At 33.8% G+C, this 19,742-nt stretch overlaps 1 protein-coding gene across 1 annotated transcript in view; it reads left to right on the forward strand.

The window, feature by feature from the left end:
- Positions 1-8,285: 8,285 nt before the first annotated feature.
- LOC106882725 (zinc finger CCCH domain-containing protein 4) overlaps positions 8,286-19,742 on the forward strand; it is a 30,609-nt gene continuing 19,152 nt past the window's right edge. Inside the window, exons 1-3 of the mRNA XM_052973398.1 lie at positions 8,286-10,148; positions 17,242-17,728; positions 18,710-18,870. Of these exons, the coding sequence (XP_052829358.1) occupies positions 17,272-17,728; positions 18,710-18,870 (618 nt within the window). The 5' untranslated portion in view covers positions 8,286-10,148; positions 17,242-17,271. The remainder of the gene's footprint in view (positions 10,149-17,241; positions 17,729-18,709; positions 18,871-19,742) is intronic.

A 19,742-nucleotide genomic window follows, 5' to 3' on the forward strand; every position in this document is an offset into this window, starting at 1 on the left:
AAAAGAGGCAAAACAGAGGAACAATAGCAGCAGACTAACAAACACACCAACAAAACTCTCTAATCCCAAACTTTGTACTGATAAGGAGTGCAAATAAAAAAAATGGATGTCCTTAATCATAAATAGATAAATGCACCCTTTTAAAGCCTAACCAGGCTCATGGGCCTGGTTTCTCGGTTTCAATGGTGTATGTGTTCCCCAGCTGGACAGGATGCCAGTCCATCTCAGCGTTACTCATTTTTGCCAGCGGAGTGGACTGGAGCAACGTGAAATGAAGTGTTTTGCTCAAGAATACAACGCATCTCCCGGTCCAGGAATCGAAACCACAGTCTTACAATCATGATGCTGACACCCTAACCACTAAGCTACGCGCCTCCACATCCTTAATCATACAAAAGTAAAACATTCAAATGGAAAATGTCCAGCACTTTCAAGGAGCCTACCATAAAATTTGAAAATAATAAGGCTGGACTTAGACACATACAAAATATTATGAGACCCACACAAGAGAACTTCACTCAGAATATTGCTTTTGGGGTCATGCTACTGGTCATGGAACACAAACATCATAGATAACATTCCAAAGATTGTTTCTCTAGTTTATTAATAGTGAGTATTTGACAACATATCAGCAGTGATGTAATGTAGGTTTTTAGGTGACATGATGTGGACTTTGGAAAAATAAGAAATCTCTCTGCATGATCATATAAAGAGCTTATCTATAAACATTTACCTAAATCTAAACTGGAAAAATTCTCAATGTTTTAATGTGTAACTAAAAAAAAAAGAAAAGAAAAAAATGAACTGTGGGGTAATATTTAATGATATAGTTATTTCATATTAGAACTTTGAGTTGCTTACAAATTAATCAATTAGCAACTCATTATTAAGCCTCTTATATCATCATAATAATAATAATAATAATAAGAAGAAGAAGAAGAAGAAGAAGAAGAAGAAAGATTGACAGGAAAATCCATAAGCTGCTGACTTGCAATAAGATGCACCACCCAAAGGCAGACAAAGATCGTCTTTACTTTCCCAGAGCTCAAGGCTTGATCCAATTTGAAATCTCTTACAAAACTACTACAATTGGACTGGTCAAATATCTTGAAACATCTAATGACTGGATGCTAAAACTTGTCAAAAATTATAAGAGATGTGAAGAATCTTCATTCTGTCATGAAGGAGAGCAAAAAATTTGTTAGTGAGTTCATGTGTAATACCCAGGTTGAACAGCATGATGGAAGGTGAAATCAACAGCAAAGCAAAATGTGTTTGAACAATTGGCTGATAAGTGGGGACAAAAAACCTCTGCATGACAAAGATGTGACCCATAACAAACAAGCTGATATAGACCAGAAGCACACCCATCAGGGGATATGGAGCTCAGGGCTAAAGACATAGAGGGAAACCTTTATCTTAGATGCTCAGGATCAGAGCTTACTAACCTGGAACTACCAAGCCACTGTGATGAACAATGGAGTAAATCCAAAGTGCTGATACTGCAATGATGAGTTTGAAACAGTGGACCACCTAATCTCTGGGTGTAAGGTTTTAGCACCGTTAAAGTATAAATCAAGACATGACAGAGTTGGTTGATAACTACACTGGATAATATGTCAGCATTATAAATTCAAAACTTCTGAGAAATGGTACAAGCACCACTCTGAGGCTGTAACTGAGGGAGAAAACGTAACAGTTCTTTGAGACTTTCCAGTACATACAGACTGAACCATTAAAGCTAATAAACCAGATATTGCTGTGAAAGACCAACACGATAAAATCTGTTTATTGATTGACACAAGCACACTTTGTGATCATAATATCTCGGCAAAAGAATTTGATAAGCTCAGAAAATATAACGATTTGCTGATTGAAATTGAAAAAATGTAGCATCTCAAGATGGTTACAATACCAGTGGCTGTAGGAGTACTTGGCATGATCAAAAAAGGAACTGAAAATTATTTGAGAATGATCCCTGGCTTACCATCCATGCAGGAAGTGCAAAAAATTGTCTTAACTAGTATGTCACCTGTATTGTGAAGATCATTGTTGCTGTGAATTTTCTTTCCTTTATTTTCTTTGTTTTCTTTTTCATCCTTCTTTTCTTTTTCTCTCTGTCTTTCTCTCCCCCCCCCCTTTGTCACATGACTTTGTAAATGAACAATCAGGTGTATTCATTTAATGACCTACAGATGTATACAGTAAGTTTCTTTGCCCTAGATGTTGGGAAGACATTCAGCAAGAAATGGAAACAAAATTGAAAGAAGATAATGGTTATATAATAGTCCTTTCTACTAAAGGTACATGGCCTGAAATTAGGAGGAGGGGACTATTTGATTACATTGACCCCTGTGTTTCACTGGTACTTAATTTATCAACTCTGAAAGGATGAAAGGCAAAGTTGACCTTGGTAGAATTTGAACTCAGAACATAGCAGTAGATGAAATAATGCTAAGCATTTTGCCTGGCAGGCTAACAGTTCTGCCAGTTTACTGCTTTATGATGATAATAATAATAAGACCTGGAAATAGAGATAACTCGAATGTGGAATCTAAAAACAGAAACAATTCCTATCATAGTAGGTGCCTTAGGTATAATAAAAAAATATTCAGACAAATACATAACAAAAATAGCAGGACTTACAAATATATATAACATACAGAAAATTGCACTACTGGGTACTGCACACATCCTACGCAAAACACTTTCAATACAGTAAACATAAGAGCACTACAGCAAACCACAGCACATACCCAAGGCGCACAGAGCTGCGCTCGGTAGTGAAGTGAAAGCACGTTATAAAAATAAAACTACTGAACAACAACAACAACAACAACAACAACAACAACAACGATAACAACAACTACTACTACAACAACAGCAGCAGCAGCAGCAGCAACAACAACAACAACAACAACAACCAGCATCATCATCATCTATTTTCCGTGGTAAGAGAGGTTGGACTATTTATAAGTATTATTAACCTAAGACTAAATACATATATACTTGTGACACTCTAACAATAAATTTAATCAAAAATAGTTAAAATATTGACATGCCAGTCTAAAAAAAAGTTTCTCATCTCTAATCTAACTGAGTGACAAATACTCACTCACCAGCATCTAACAATGGTAACAAGTTGGCAAGGTTGTTAAAGAATCAAACAGAATGTCTTGCAGTATTTGTGTTTTGAGTTCAAATCCTGTTAACCCTTTCACTGCAAAATTAAATTTTATGTAAAAGCACCCATGAGGTGCATTGCGGAATGACTAAATGAACATTTGAGACAATATGACAACAAAATACAGTCCTCCATACTCGACCAACATGCCAAGGACCAACATGGAAGCAGCCTGGGTCAACTTGACATCCGCATCTTATCCAAACACCCAAAGGACCCAACACTCAGACAAAGAGAATGTAAACAATCTATCTGATGAATGAATGAAGGATTTTGTTTGAAATTCCATGAAGATTAGTTCAAGAGGCATCTGAAGACCTCTAGAGGGTACAGTGGCTGAAATGCTGTGACTGTAACAACCAAGATGAGAACACTAGTCCAAATAAATCATTGCACTTTAAAACTCTGTTGTTTTGGGTTTCCTTTTTGTTTTTCTTGTTTCACATAGAATGAAGAGGTTGCAGAGGATATAAGCTGGACAAGAGAGAGAGAGAGAGAGAGAGAGAGAGAGAGAGAGAGAGAGAGAGAGAGAGAGAGAGTATGTATTATCTATAATAATAAAAGTGAAATTCTGTCTGCCCATATGGGACCTCTGCATCTCAGTCTACATTTGCTCTATATAGACATATTATACCTTTTGGAAATCAGAATGATCCTCTTCATTTGATTTTTGAACATCCAATATTGGGATCTGATTTAAAAGCATTTGGGTTGCTATTTCTAGCAGGTAAAGCTTGGTTGATTCACACTATCTTGGTTGGCGTTTGCCAGATGATGTTAAAGATCAAGGGGAGAGATAAATGACATTTGCTTCGTTAATTTTACACCGAGATAAGAACTTTGGGACAAATTGGCCAACAGTTGGAGTTCAACTTGGGACTGGAACAATAGAATGATTGCATTACAGAATTAATTCTCATCCGTCCTTAACCCCTGATCAAACACCACCAGGGCATATTGTCACTATATACGTATTATAGTCATGCTATTTTGCTGTCTTTAGTTTTGGGCTGCAAGTGTTAGCTTAAAAGTCCACCTGGAGTGCAGCTTTTAAGTTAGTAGTTAATAAAGTGAGTAATTTAAGAGTGTAGAGGCGCAATGGTCCAGTGGTTAGGTCAGCGGACTCGCAGTCATAGGATCACGGTTTCGATTCCCAGACCGGGTGTTGTGAGTGTTTATTGAGCAAAAACACCTAAAGCTCCACGAGGCTCCGGCAGGGGATGGTGTTAATAAAGTGAGTAATTTAAGAGTAATGAAGAAAAAACTAGAAGATAAATATGAAAATAAAAATGAAAAACAAAAACAAACTTTTATTTTGTTTATGTATTTGTTTTGCAAGATTCTTGATGAGAAATTGTGTGTTGAAACAGATATTGTTTTACTTGGGGATGGTCATATTTTAACACTTAAACACACACACTACATATTTGGCCTTCACTTCAGCTTTATTATTATTATTATTTTAGGTTCTTTATCAAAGCTCTTGTATCAAACATCCTGTAACCTCTTCAATGAATCTTTATCCCATGTATCTGCTCTTGACAGAATGACAAAATGGAATAAGAACAAGAGGAGACACATGAGATAAAGAGTTGCTGAAGAGTCACAGGATGTGTGACAAAAGAGCTTTGACAGAGAAACTAAAATAATAATAAGGCTGAAAGGAAGACCAAATATATATTCTGCTGATAAGGAAAGGCAACTGCTGTGCTGATGAGACAGAAGAGCTCCCCTTCCCATTAACAATAGGTCCATCCCAATTTGCCATCAAGCAATTGCTCTATCTTCTGTGGAAGTGGAGGTAATTTCAATAAATTAAGAACTTACCTTGTATGGTATTTAATATATCATTATACATTTTTATTGTTCAAATACATACCACAAGGGTATGTGGGTATTTTGAAAACACTTCATGGAGTGACAACAATGCCCAGCATAGTTACAGGCTGCTCTTTGGCAAGGCATAGAACCTGTTTAGCTACCCTGCCAGAGATATATCAAAGTTATGGGACTGCAGCCTGGTGGATTGTGAAAAGGTAGTGGACAAGTTCAACTGAGCCAACGGTGCTTCTTACATTGATGCTGAGCAGAGGAAGCCTAGAAGATCAATGGTCAGGATCACACATCCATAGAGGTGTCGTCCGTGGTTGTGTAATTGGTGAATGAAAGACTCCCTATGACTCAAGCCTGAGGACTCTACCTCTATGACACTCTTGGGAATTGCTGGTGGGGTAGCAACAGAGAGTCATGGTAAGCCATGCAGATAGTGAAACTGAGATGATGATGAGGTAGTGGTGCCACAGACCAGCAAAGGATATAAAATCATATGCTTCTTTTTACTTTTACAAAATATTTTCACTCCCGAAATTCAGTAAAAAATATTCTGTTGAACTAGATTAGAATATGCATGGAATTAACACATGAACACTTGATCAATTTCTCAAGCAGAATGGTTGAGTTGAGTGATTTCCACACTCAATATTTGAATGTCTTCAGCATTTATCAATTTTGGAAAAAAAGGAAAACAAAATCGACTTCAGTGGAAAATGAATATAAAAAGTTAAGGCAAAATGTAATTATATAAGATATTTATTTAGTCCACTGCTGTGTGGCCTCATCATTTTCAGTGCACTTACTGTATTTACTCATCTATAAGTCATACTATTTTATAAAAACTGGGGTATAACTTACACGTGGAGTAAAGCTGAAATTATAAAGGGAAAAAAATTTGTACCAAGATATAACATTAAACTTGGGGTGTGACTTAGATATGGGACAAAGCTAAAACTATGAAGAGAAAAAATTTGTACCAAGATTTAATATTAAATTAGAGATGCGACTTAAACACGATTGTGACTTATACGCAGGTAAGTAGGTTATATTATTTATAGATGCAAAAGAAATGTGATATATAGAGCAGAGATTATAAAATTGTATCTATAAGTTTGTATGAAGTGCTATAAGTCAGTGAAATTTTCATATTCCTGAGTGGATTGTAATGAAAATGATTGTTGACAATCATAAGCTAGAGTAATAGCTTCATTGAACCTAGATCTATGTGATAAGGTCAGGTAAATTAGGAATAGGGTCTTGTGCCATTGCAGCATATCTCTGCACCCACCATTTGTTGGTATTTGCTTGGGTCTTCCCAGCAGAGGCATAGCCAGGTTCTAAAGTTAGGGGGAATGACCACATAAAAAAAAAAGGCGCTGTGACATGTATCAAACAATTTTTAACTGATTTCTCTTATATTATGTGAAATATTTCATTAGTTATAGTACACATAATTGTATTTTATGTTCATTAATTTCATGTTTAAGTAACAATGTCATTATGTATGAAACTTACAACTACTGACGTAGGTGTGACATAAAAAAAAAGATGAATCTCCATAGGATTGTGTTGAGAGGTTATGATGTCGAGTTCGTTTTGGTTCTTCAGATGTCAGTGACCATCAACACATCACAAGAGACTGAGCAGACAGTTCAAAAACGCAGGAGGTTAGTCAAATAAAGTAATGACTCCAGAAAGTTCTTCCAAGGTCATGTAATTAACAAGAAAAAAAAAAAAAGCTAATTTAAAAAAAAATGTGCTTCCCTACTAGCAATGTCACTGCGTCCAGAGCAACCCTCTCAGCAGTGTCCCAGTCAGGCCCCATCTCTGAGATACTTTCTCATCAGCCGTGACCATGTGGCACATGCAGTGAACTGTTTTATACTCCATTGTATTTAAAGCTGAAAAAGTCAAGTCAATCCATTGTGTATTCTCTAATACAGGGGTTTTCAAACTTTTTGACTTGCGGACCCCTTTATATTTCAGGCTTTACCTTAGGGACCCCCTTATAAACGCTTATGAAATTTATACATAAATATTTGCTTAAAATAACATATATTTTTACACTTATTTATTTAACAAATAGGTTTATTGTCAATTAAAAGATTTCGATTAAAAAACATGTATAAAATCAAATTGCCCATAAAAAGCATTTGCTGTTCACGGACCCCCTGTCTTGTCCTTGCGGACCCCCTGTGGTCCGCGGACCACAGTTTGAAAACCCCTGCTCTAATACGAAAGAAACACACACACACAAAAGGAGAAAAACTGGGTTTCTGGAAACCTTGGGAAGATAAAATAATGTGAGAAACTAACAAGGAATTGACTTCAAAAATAAAATTTGTTTTTTTTTTATTTGATTGTAATATATTTTATCTTATGTGTTTCAGTCATTGGACTACGGCCATGCTGGGGCACTGCCTCAAAGAGTTTTTTTTTAGTTGAATGAATTGACCCCAGTACTTATTTTTTAAAAGCCTTATCAGTCACTGTTGTCAAACTACAAAATTATGGGTATGTAAACAAACCAACACTAGTTGTCAAGCGATGCTGGGGCCAAACACAAACACATAGATATATACATGTATTTTTTAATGTATATGTTTGGATAAAAATATATGTATGTGTTATACATATATTTTCATATGTTGGGCTTCTTTCAGTTTTCATCTACCAAATCCATGCGCAAAGCTTTGGTTGGCCTGGCACTATAGTAGAAGATATTTACCCACGGTGCCATGCTGTGGGACTGAACCCAAAACCATGTAGTTGGGAAGCAAACTTCTTACCACACAAAGACAGTTGATCATCCATTCAATTAGTGATAGGAAAAAAGTGTGTAAAATAGAAGGAAAATTCAAAGCTTTAAAAAATTTGTTTATAGAAAATATACTTAAGAGGTTATATGTGTATAATAATCATTATCTTCATGAAAATGAAGTGTGATTAGTTTTAAAATGGAGGAGTGACTCAACAAAGTTCGAACTATTGATTATGTCTCAGTTATGGATAGGAAAAAATATGTAAAATATGATAAAAATTCAAAGATCCTTTTAAAAAATAGCATTTTATAATATTAAAAAATATAGTTGGCGAGAATAATGTAATAATCACTATCGTCATTAATATAAAGGGTGATTAATATAAAGGGTGATTGATTGGTTATTTGTTTCAAACTAAGAGAGGGGTGATACTACAACATTCGAAATGTTCGCTCCCTGAAGAGAAAAACCCTTGTGAAGGGTGGGTGGGATGACGTCATCTGTGACGTCATGGACGTGTGTTGAATCTCTAGAGGAGGTCGCCATCTTTTCTTTTAGAAGTGTGCAAACCAAGAGAGGAACTTCTGCCGTCCTCTAACATTCAAAGTGAAGAGAGGTAGATAAAAAAAATGAGAGAGAGATAGAGATAGTGATAGGAATCTAAACATTGAAAGAAAAAAACAAAAAAAAGGGTTTGGAGAGAGAGAAAAAAAAAGGGAATAATGGACGCTTAAAGAGAGGTCGGAATGTGTGTGTCGCACAAATAATCTTGTCTTTTCTATTCAAGCCAAAAAACATACAAGTACAACAAAAATTTTCTTCATTTATCTCTTCATATACTCGCTTTTTTTTCCCCAAAAAAGAAGAAAGAAAGAAACAAGTGATTCCTTTTCATATGTGTGCTTGATTAGGTATACTGTACCATATATATATATATATATGTATATATATGTACAATTCGATGCTCTGTTGATCTTTTTATGAGACAACGAGAAGCAAAAATACCTAAAAGAAATCAAAGCTTCCTCCAAAATACGACCGTTTAATACATTACATGATATAACTTATTTACTGCTTCCCCTCATTTTCTGTCAAATATAATATATACACACATATATGTATATATACGGCCAAAAAACATCATTAATATATATCTACACACAAAAATCCTTCACGAAACAACACAAAATCCCAAATAATATTTTACTTCAGGTATTTAATATCCTCCAAATCTTCCTTCAATCTATTTTCCTCGTCCTCCATTCATGATAATTCTTCTAAAACATCTCTTTTTACATTATATACACTAGCTATAACTGCACATTGCTGTTTTATTTATAATCTTATCTTCCTAATAATAATTTCCACATATCATCATCATTCACAAACTTGCACCAATTCTACTCTACATAAGTTGATGGTATATAATTTTTTTTTGTTTTGTAAATATTTGTTCATTTCAGGTATAGTAAAAGAAATATACATACATATATATGTATATATGTATATATATTTAACAATTTAGTTGGAATGATCGTATAAATGTGTGTGTTAATTATTGTTTTTACTTGTTTCTATCTCTATCTTTAAAACTAAGTGAATATATATACATACATATATACATGCACACACACACATATATATATACACATACTTTTACATATACATGCATTATATATCCTTAGATAACTACTCTTATCTATTTGCTTTACCTATCAGCTGTATAATTTATTAATTTTGCTAATATTCTTGTCAGAACAGGGGAATGTAAAAGCAGTAATACATACATACCTACATACACGCACATTGATATACATTATATATATATATATATATATATATATACATATATATATATATATATATACATATATATATATATATATGTGATATTCACAAACACAATATAAATATCCCACTCTAAATACGTTACTGGAAATATTGGCGATCAAAAGTCAAAGACAAGTTCCCACTGTTAAACGAACAATCTGTTGGTAGTTATTAGTCAAAAATCCATTGAAAACAACTACTTGACATCACTTGGAATAAAAAGAAAAATCATCCCTTTCTAGGAAAAAAAAAAAGAAACAGAGGATAAATATATATATACATATATATATATCACCAACAACTATATACTCATTCAGAAGGAAGGAGCCTATATTCTCCCTTAATCAATTTTTTAGTAATTTTTTTTAAAAAGAAAATATATTGATATATATATATATACTCTCTCAATATCTGCATATTTCCTCTATCTCTCTCTTCACTTACAAGAAAAAAAACCTTATATTACTAATCTAGCATAGTCTCAACCACTAGCCATTATTTGCTGCTATCAGCAAGGATATTGTAATTTACAGATGAAGGTAAATCTGGCTTTAACATAAATTATGTTAATGAAGGTAGCAACGTCTAAATCTATCTTTTTTTTTTTTAAACTCCACCTTAATAATAATAATAATAATAATAATAATGATAATAATAATAATAATGATAATAATAATAATAATAATAATGATAATAATAATAATAATAATAATAATAATAATCTATTTGTAATCCCTACCCCGATAAATAATACTACGTAACAGTTTATCATCAACAATATTGGCGGCATATTTTGATAGATCTGTCATTGATTGATAGTTAATTAATTAGGTTTGTCGCCCATCGATTGTCGAAATCGATAAATTTTTGGAAAAACAAAATACCAATGAAACTTTTTCCAATTTGGAAACTTTTTGCAATAGCTTTGCCATTTAATATATATATATCTATCTATCTATATATATACACACACTAGTGAGTTCTGCTAGGTCCTGTCTTCGCTATTACATACATCCACTGTAATTGGATTTCATGCCAAAATTGGCCCAACATTAGGACCCACAAATAGTAAAGCTGTTAACCTGGTCATCTCCAGGACAAACCTAATACATCCATACATATATATATACATATATATATATATCCTGATCGATCGATGTTGAGGTTTTGCTACTGAATAGGAAAACAAGAAACTTCGTCTTTTTAGGCCTCAGCTTTAACAGATAAAGAAATCACAATAAGACTTCTTCCATGAAGAACGTGATGGTGGTGGTGGTGGTATAAACGAACCAAAGAACAAAGAAATCTTCGATGACGCAACAGTGCTTATAATAATAACAACCATAACATTAATCTTTAATTCAAAAGTTTCTGTAGAACCCCTGAGAGGCACTGACCTAATCAACCTTCCCCATCGCGATTTTCGAAATAATATTAAACATCAAAGACTGTGTTTCGGGATTTGGGTGGTGAAATTTCATTTTTTTTACACCGAAAAACAGGCAAAGCATTACGAAAATATGAACAAATTTTTATTCTTTTTACACATTAGATTTTTTTTAACTGAAAGGAAAATTTACGGTAGTTGTTGGCAATTAATATATAGCCTATGTAGATTTCATTTACATCAATCCTTTATTAAAAATCTTTAAAACATTAAATATGGAATTCCCAATAAGATATATTTTTATATAATTTTTTTAAATACAATAATTATACATTTATTTTTCAGTATTTATTTTATTACATCAAATATAAATATATTTCTTTTGCATAAATTTAACATCGAAGACTATTCTTGTATCGTTTATCTATTATTTTCTCTTATCAGGCAAACTGGAAAACGTAACTACCTCCATATTTAACTCCCCTTTTTGTACGGCTCCATCCCCCACTCATACTCTCTATTTCTCTAATTCGTTTCGTTTCGCTTGTTTTGTCGTCGCATTGACGTTAATACTACGTTTCTGTTTCTCCATTCCGCCTTTTGCCTACACCCCATTGTGTGGGACTGACACGTGACCTAGTTCTAACCTCCATCACTTGAAGACCACTGCTTGTCGTCGACGTCATATAGCGAGTTTTTGGACATTTCTCTTTCAAATACTCCAAGTGGACTCAACTTAAAATAATAGGATATATTGGTTTACCACTTCTCTGAGTAGTTGTGGTGAAAACAAGGTTTCTATCCTCAACCGAGAAGAAAAAGGAGCTGATTTTTTTTTACATCCTTTTCTATTCACTGTTAGTGTGTCTCCTTTTCTTAACTTTTTTTTTTTAAATATACATATATGATATATACAATATATATATATATATAATATATATACATATATATATACCTATAGACTCTCCAATCCTTGTCTTCCGCCCATCTTTTTTTACGAGGTATAATAATCACATTTTTTTCACTCCTGATTATTTGCCGTACAATAACGTACAGTGAAGTATCACTAAATTTCAATCCGGGGTCATATTTTAAAGGAAAAAAAAAAATTAGTATTTTAACCCTGTCGTCTCCTCGATCTCTATGAATTTTATTTCTTCAGGCCTTACCTACCCTCTTTTTAGTGTTTGTCAGAAGTGGAGAGGAAATCCCACCTTAATCACTACCAGCTACCACATTGTATCTTAACCAGAATGCCGTTTCTTGCTGGCTTAAATTGCCTTGCTGGCATTAATACCATTACTCAAATTTTCCATAAGAATCTTAAATTTTATATTATCAGATTAAATATCGCAAAAAGAAAAAGAACAGGTATAAATTTTTTTCCCTTTATTTAAAAAAAAATAGTCATATATATAATATATATATATAAAAAAACATAATTTAAATAGATTTATACAACTATATGTATATATATTTATCTTACAGTAGTGAAGAAAAAAAAACAAAACAAAGCAGTCCCCCCCAAAACCTTAGATGGTTTCGGAATAAAAGGGAATTTTTTCTTGTGTGTGGTGGAAATCACGGTAAGTAATCGGAATCAATCACCACGGTGAAATTACGAAAACTGCTAAGTATATTTTTTTTTACCATAATGGCGAACGTATGAGACTATAAATGAGGTCAAATTTGTCGCCACCACTCGAAGTATTACTAGCACTACTACATTTACACCACTGCTGGTTGTAGTAGTAGTAGTAGCAAGCCCGATTACTTACGAAAAGCTTTTATCGTTAATGACTAATGTTAACACTAGGAAGTGAAAAAACATTAGTGCCCGTAATAATATATATATCTATCTTTTAAGTCTGAAATAATGAAAGCGATGTTTCTGCAGAAATATAATTCTTAATTTCAAGACTCAGATACAAGTGAATTTACGCAGTAAGTTTTACACGATGGTAGTAATGGTGAAGAAGGGAGGATAATGTTGATTAAATAGCACCCTTCTCTCTCTATCTCTCTCCCCCCCCATGGATGCTAGCATAAGGTCAGTACTATGACGACATGAAAAAAATATATATATATACCATGGAAATTTGTGTATGGTTAGCGGCTAGTTGGAGAGGCTGTAACTTTTCATTTCCCTCTCTACCTTTATTTAGGTTGTGAGGTGGGTACTGAGGTGAGATAATGTACGAGAGAAAGTCTGTGTTTTGTAAGAAGTAGCAGCATGTCTGATTTTAGAATGGTTGATCAAGGAATTCACTTCGTTGCCCTTATAATAATAATAATATATTGTGTTGTGTTGTCCTAGATTTTGTACTATATATATACTCTTATCGTAACTGTCATATCCAGTATGGATATGGATACATTGATACGTAAGATGACTAAGGTTTCTGCACTCTATATATTACAACATAACTAGTTCGCTACTTCGTTGTTGAATTCGCGCAGCGATCGGCTTAGCACTTCATACCTTCGTGGGTGATGGTGGTGGAGTCGATGAATTATGAGAACCGGGGGACATTCAATCGCCTGTATACCCCTTCCTCTATTAAACTGGCTTCGTGCCTGCTCTCTCATTTATGTTTGGTTATCTTCAAAACACGTCCATACATGCTTGCATAATACTTAAACTACCTGAGCTGTAAAAGTTTGTGTTTAAAATCGTGTGTTAAGCTAATCAGAAATCAAGTGAGAAAGAGAGTTCGTTACTAGCTCCTGTTTCAACTTGTAAAAAATTCATTAGAAATATTTTTCAATATGCTTGCTCGATGGTTTTAACCGTTCCATCATCCTCTCTTTTGCTCCTCGTTCCGATCTCATTCCATTAACTCCGACAGACTGATGATTACAGCCAGACTATCAATTCCCCCCCCTCATCTGTTATCGTCTTTGTGTACACGTATTTGACAATAGTTTGACGGGAGAGAAGTGAATGATGTTTGAATGTTTGCGATCATTCATCATCATCGTCATCAACAACTATATATAAAGGTGTCTGGAAATTTTCGCAATATATGCACTGTGTAAACAGCACCCACCTACCCCACTAAACGTCCTCTTGCGTTTCCTTAAACGTATTTACTCACATATGGACGCGATCTCTCTTTGACACGCGCGCACAAACATACATACACACACACGCACAAACATACATACACACACACACACACATATATATATATATATATAACCATATGCACACACGCATAGACATATATCCAGTTTTTCTTGAGTAATTCTAACGGAGATGTAGGGGCGTCATCGTGGCACTCAGCGAGTCCAGAGCATTAAACTTGGCGAAGCCTGTTTCTTCAAGTGTGTGTGTGTGTGTATGTGCGCGTGCGGACGTGATCACCTCACCTTGCACACAAACACACATAGAGTTTCTCTTCAGGACTCAGATCGTACCGTGAATTGTACGATTATTTCGACTTCATTAAAATGAAATAATCAATTTTCTCTAGCAGATGTGTCATATTACCAGGGGATCTTTCAATTATGTTCTTTCTTCCAGAAATGTAAATATTTTGGTTACAGGATTACTGATTACTTTTCATTCCTCCCTCATTCTCCCTACAACTTCCCTTCTAGTCACGATCGCCCATCAACGTTGCTTCTATACCCTGTCTCTTCTATAATGACGAAAGAAATTCTATATATCTGTTGCTCTCTTTCTCTCTATCTCCATCTCATTCTCTCTGTCTCTCGTTTCTAATGTATCTGACTTATAACAGATTCCATTCCCTCTTTTACTTTCCTTTTTTATATATATTTTTCTTATTTCATCTTATTTGCTTCGCTTTTCGTGACCAAGTCTCTTTCCTCCCCCACCACCTCATCTTCCATCTCACTACATCACCTTAGACACGTTCACACACACACACACACAAGTTTGGTTACTGACAAACCGAACTGCCAAGTTATATATAACTTTTATATTATAATGAAATTCCGAAATTGAGCACACTTTGTTATAATTAACGCGTGTATATGTGTGTGTGTTTGATGTACAAACAAAAGAAGCATTTATACATAAGGGGAGTACGAACGAATGCTAAAAGTGCTCAACACACATATAATAGAGTTACTAGTTTTTTTGCGACACACACATACACTATATACATATAATCGCACAATACTATGTAAACATTTACACACGCACGCACACACACACACTTTATTTCACCTCGAAATATGTTTAAAAATGAAAAAAGATAATTCTATTTGCTTAATTTATTGTTATTGTTATTTTTTTCTTCAAGTTTAAGCTAGCTAGTAAACTTACTAACTGATTATAACAATCAGGGATCGGCGATTTGCGCAGGAAGTTATTGAGATAAGCTAGCGTCTTCGCCATGGCGATGTGTTTTCTCCTCCTCATATGGGGCTTGTGTGTTTGTTGGAAGGGTTCACTTTTGAACTCAGGAACGCAACTTAACACCTTTCAAAAAATAGCATTAATTTCGTCTTTCATTCCGATAATAGCATAGACGTCGTTGTCTATATATATATATCATTATGACTGATTTAAACATCAATATATGTGTTACACATTGTTTCTCAACAACACACTTGAGTCTACCTTTTCCAATTTGAAATAAAAATGACATTTCTTCTGTATACCGAAAACAAAATATATTTTTAAAAATTTATTTAATTGATATAATTTACTTAATACTCTATAATTGGTTAGTGAAAGTTAGTTCGGATATATATATATATATATATATAAGAAGATACAGGCACCAAAGAAATATTTGCTTGGAATTTACAGTTCAAATACTCGATTTATTTTAGAATTCTAATTCAATAAGCAATGATTCCGTTTACCACTAGCATACCTATCACACGAATAAAAGTGGTTAAAATGTTTTACTTTACTGGAATTCTTTCTGAAATTTAATTATTTATAATAATTAAGGCAATTACACATCAATCCATTCGTGTATACATGCTTACAACGCATTACTAAAATGTTTATAGGACGTGTGGGGATGGACAAAGTATGTAGTTTATGAAAACGGTGGTGGGTGGTGGGACAAAGACTTTATACAACAATACAAATTCTTCCTGACCCTTACAAAACTATTCGTAACAACTATGTGAGTGAGGAGTGTTCATGTGTGTGCTCGGATTAGGATAGCTGTTAATGTATTTTACAAGCTGAAGGAATTCGACTGAAAGCTTGCAGAATTATTTTGATTATATATATATATATATATATATATATATATATATATTTACTAGGCTTATCAATAATAATAAATAAATAAAAGCGTGTATAATGTTTACAAGTTTTTTTCTTCTTCTGTTAGATACTAGCTTCTGTTTTGATTTTTTTAGATTTTATGTTCTGATATAATTCGTTCTATCTTTGCCTGTTTCCTCTCTACACATATAATAAATGGTTCATATTAGCTATGTGTATATATATTTATATGTATGGTGTATGCGTGTAATATACACATCCATACACACACATATATCTATATACAGACATACGTGTGTGTGTGTGAGAGAAACACTAATATCGCCATATGGTTATTTTAGTCAAAGATGTCTTTTTCTTCTGCTCTTGGAGACAATGACTCCTTTAAACTTCATCCCCACAATAATACAAGGGAAATAACTCTTCTTCGTAGCTGTTTCTTGTGGTGGAGCAGTTTCGAGTTTTGTAAATTGGCAAAGCTAAAAATAAAACTTTTACAAAATGTTACATTTCTTTCTATAGAACTAATAGTTTTAATTTTTTTCCCTTGTAATTTATTTATAAAGAAACAAACAAATTATTCAGACTGAGTTTAAATCAAAAGATATAAAACCTCTTTTTATAAGTGCTAGTTTCATGACACATTCATGCCTTTGCTAAAAATATGTTCATCATTTAATACTAAAAATTTGGTTTAAAATATTTAAATTCTCATTTCAATAAAATTTTTCTTATAAATTTTGAGAGAACGTGAAATAATTCTATTTTGAAATGTTGTACCTTGTACCTTGAAGCATATACACTGACCTGTAAACAATATCATGTGAGTAAATTGGGTTGAAAAACCTTTTTGGATAAGAAAACGTCGACATTTTCCAATCCAAAAGAGTTTTTCTTCTCAGTATTTACATGTTCTTCATGTGTGTTCTTTGAGATATACCATTCTAAAGAAAGAAAAAAAAAAATCTCATTTCAGTATATGGGTTTTAATGGTTGAATCTTATTTTTTTTGTATCTTTGGTAGTGTTAATATTGGAATTTGCTATGTCATGCAATGGATGATTTCATGACAGATGAGGAGCAGGACTGCCATGGTGATGGCGGGAAGTTGTCTATTCAACTAAACGATGATGATAGTTCTTCAGAGCAGTCATTGAATCCACTTCCTTCAGCTAAGATGTTGACGACCTTTGCTGAAGATGGCTTCAAGAAGCAATCATCCGAAAGCGATCAAGATTCTGGAAATGGACCACTGATACTTGATTCAACTGAGAATGATGCTAAAGGAGTTTTACAGAATTCCAAATCCATTTTAAATAATGGTCAGTCAAAGAGTAGTAGAGGTGACAGTAGTCGTCATCGACAAAAAGAAACTCGAAGGAGATCTGGAAAGCGAAAGTACAAAGAAGAGGAGCCTGAAGATGGTGAAATTCTTGAAGACGGAGAGATTGCCAGTGATGGAGAGAATGATTTTCGGCGTCGAAGGCAACGAAGAGATGATGATTTCAGTGGTGAGTTACTGTTACGAAAATTCTGTTTTTCTATGTCTGTTGTTGTGGAATCGGTACAAGTTCTTTTACTTTTTTCTATCTTTTGTTTCAGTCATTAAACTGTGGCCATGTTGAGGCACCACCCTTAAGAAATTTTAGTCAAATTTATCGCCCCCAGTACTTATTTTTCTAAAGCCTGGTACTTATCCTATTGTTCTCTTGCCAAACTGCTATGTTTTGGGGATATAAACACACTAACACCAGTTGTCAAGTGGATTTGGTAGACTGAAACTGAAATATGCATGCATATATATATATATATATATATGCGTGTGTGTGTTTATTTGTGTAATGTCTGTGTTTCTTCCTCTATACTGCTTGACAACTGGTACTGCTGTGTTTATGTCCCCGTAACTTAGCAGTTCCACTAAAGAAACTGGTGGAATAAGTTCCAAGCTTTAAAAGTATAAGTACTGGGTTTGATGCATTTGGTTAAAAATTCTTCAAAGCAGTGCCCCAGCATGGCCGTAGTCTAATGACTGAAACAAGTAAGGGATAAAAGATAAAAGATCTATATATATATATATGTGTATGTGTTTCCTTGTGTGATTATTGTAAATGAGTGTTACCATCATGCAAATTGTGGCCTTCGTTTCCATTGTTCCATGAAAACTTATTTGGTCATGGGGAAATATTACCTTACATGGAAATAGGTGAGGGTTGGTAATAGGAAGGGCATCTGGCTCTAGAAAATCTACATCAATAAATTCTGACCACATCAGCAGCAAAATACAGTGACTTAAATATATTAATGCAGTTTATCTGTTTGCTTTTTTATGGGGATAAATTTATACAAATCTACATGCTTTGACAAATTCATGACAGTGGGTTGAAGTTTTCTCCGTGATTGCTTGGCTTTTGAAATCTTTCATTTAAATTACCTTGCGTTTTATGCATAATGAAATCTCGATAAAAATCTAAACTGCCTTTACTTATTTTCAGAAAAATCTGCAAGTAGTGCTGAAGAGTGTGAAATGCGATCTGATGCCAGTGATAATGAAGTTGAAACAGCTGGGAATGAAAAATCTGAAAGTTTATCAAGACGAGAACGTCGGAAGAGGAAGCGAGAACGCCGAGAAAAACGGCGAAAGAAAAATGAGGCTGTGAGTACATTTTGTAAAACTGAGTACAATATATGTGTTTGTATGTGTGTGTGTATATATATATGTATGTATTTATGTGTATATGTATGTATATATATGTGTGTGTCTTTGTGTCTGCCTCCTCCCACTTGACAACTGGTGTTGGTTTGTTTTTGTCCCTGTGAATAAAAGCATGTAGATATTGGGTTAAAGAAAAACCTCTTTGGACAGAGATAGAAAAAGTCAAAGGCTCTCTGTGGAACTCGTACCCACATCCCTAAACATGACTTGTTTTAACCAGTGGACCAATCCATTTTACAGTGCTGGTCTAGATGGCATGCATTTTCTAAGAGTAATATTTTTTACAGTTTATTGTTAAACCAGTCAGTCAACTGAAACTAAGTGCAATCCTTTCTATATCTTTTTATAAAGTATTTTTTTGTTAACACAACTTTTAAATAAATGTACAAATTTGTATGTGGTTATATTTAAAATTTAAATAGTTTGCTTTACAGACAATTTAGATATTTGTTTTCATGAAATAGAATAGTGTATCAATAATTCAAAATATAATTCAAAACATCCGCTCCCATATATTATATAAGGGAAGTGGATTTCTGTCTGTTTGTCTGTCACAACATCTATTAAAGGAAAGGAAAGAAATGGAGGGGTCAGAATATATGTCACAATGTAATTTTAGAAGAAGGGGAGGAGAAAAAGTTGTTGAGAGAAATAGAGAGAGAGTGTGTGTGTGTGTGTGTTTGCAAGAGATAGATAGTGTTGTCACCATATTTGATTTAAATCATGGGAATTTTAAGTGCAAGTCTGTCAGCACAATGCAACACACTTCAAAAAGAAACTATATATATATATATATATATATATATATATAT

Source organism: Octopus bimaculoides, chromosome 15 (assembly GCF_001194135.2).
Source record: "Octopus bimaculoides isolate UCB-OBI-ISO-001 chromosome 15, ASM119413v2, whole genome shotgun sequence".
Taxonomy (NCBI): Eukaryota; Metazoa; Mollusca; class Cephalopoda; order Octopoda; family Octopodidae; genus Octopus; species Octopus bimaculoides.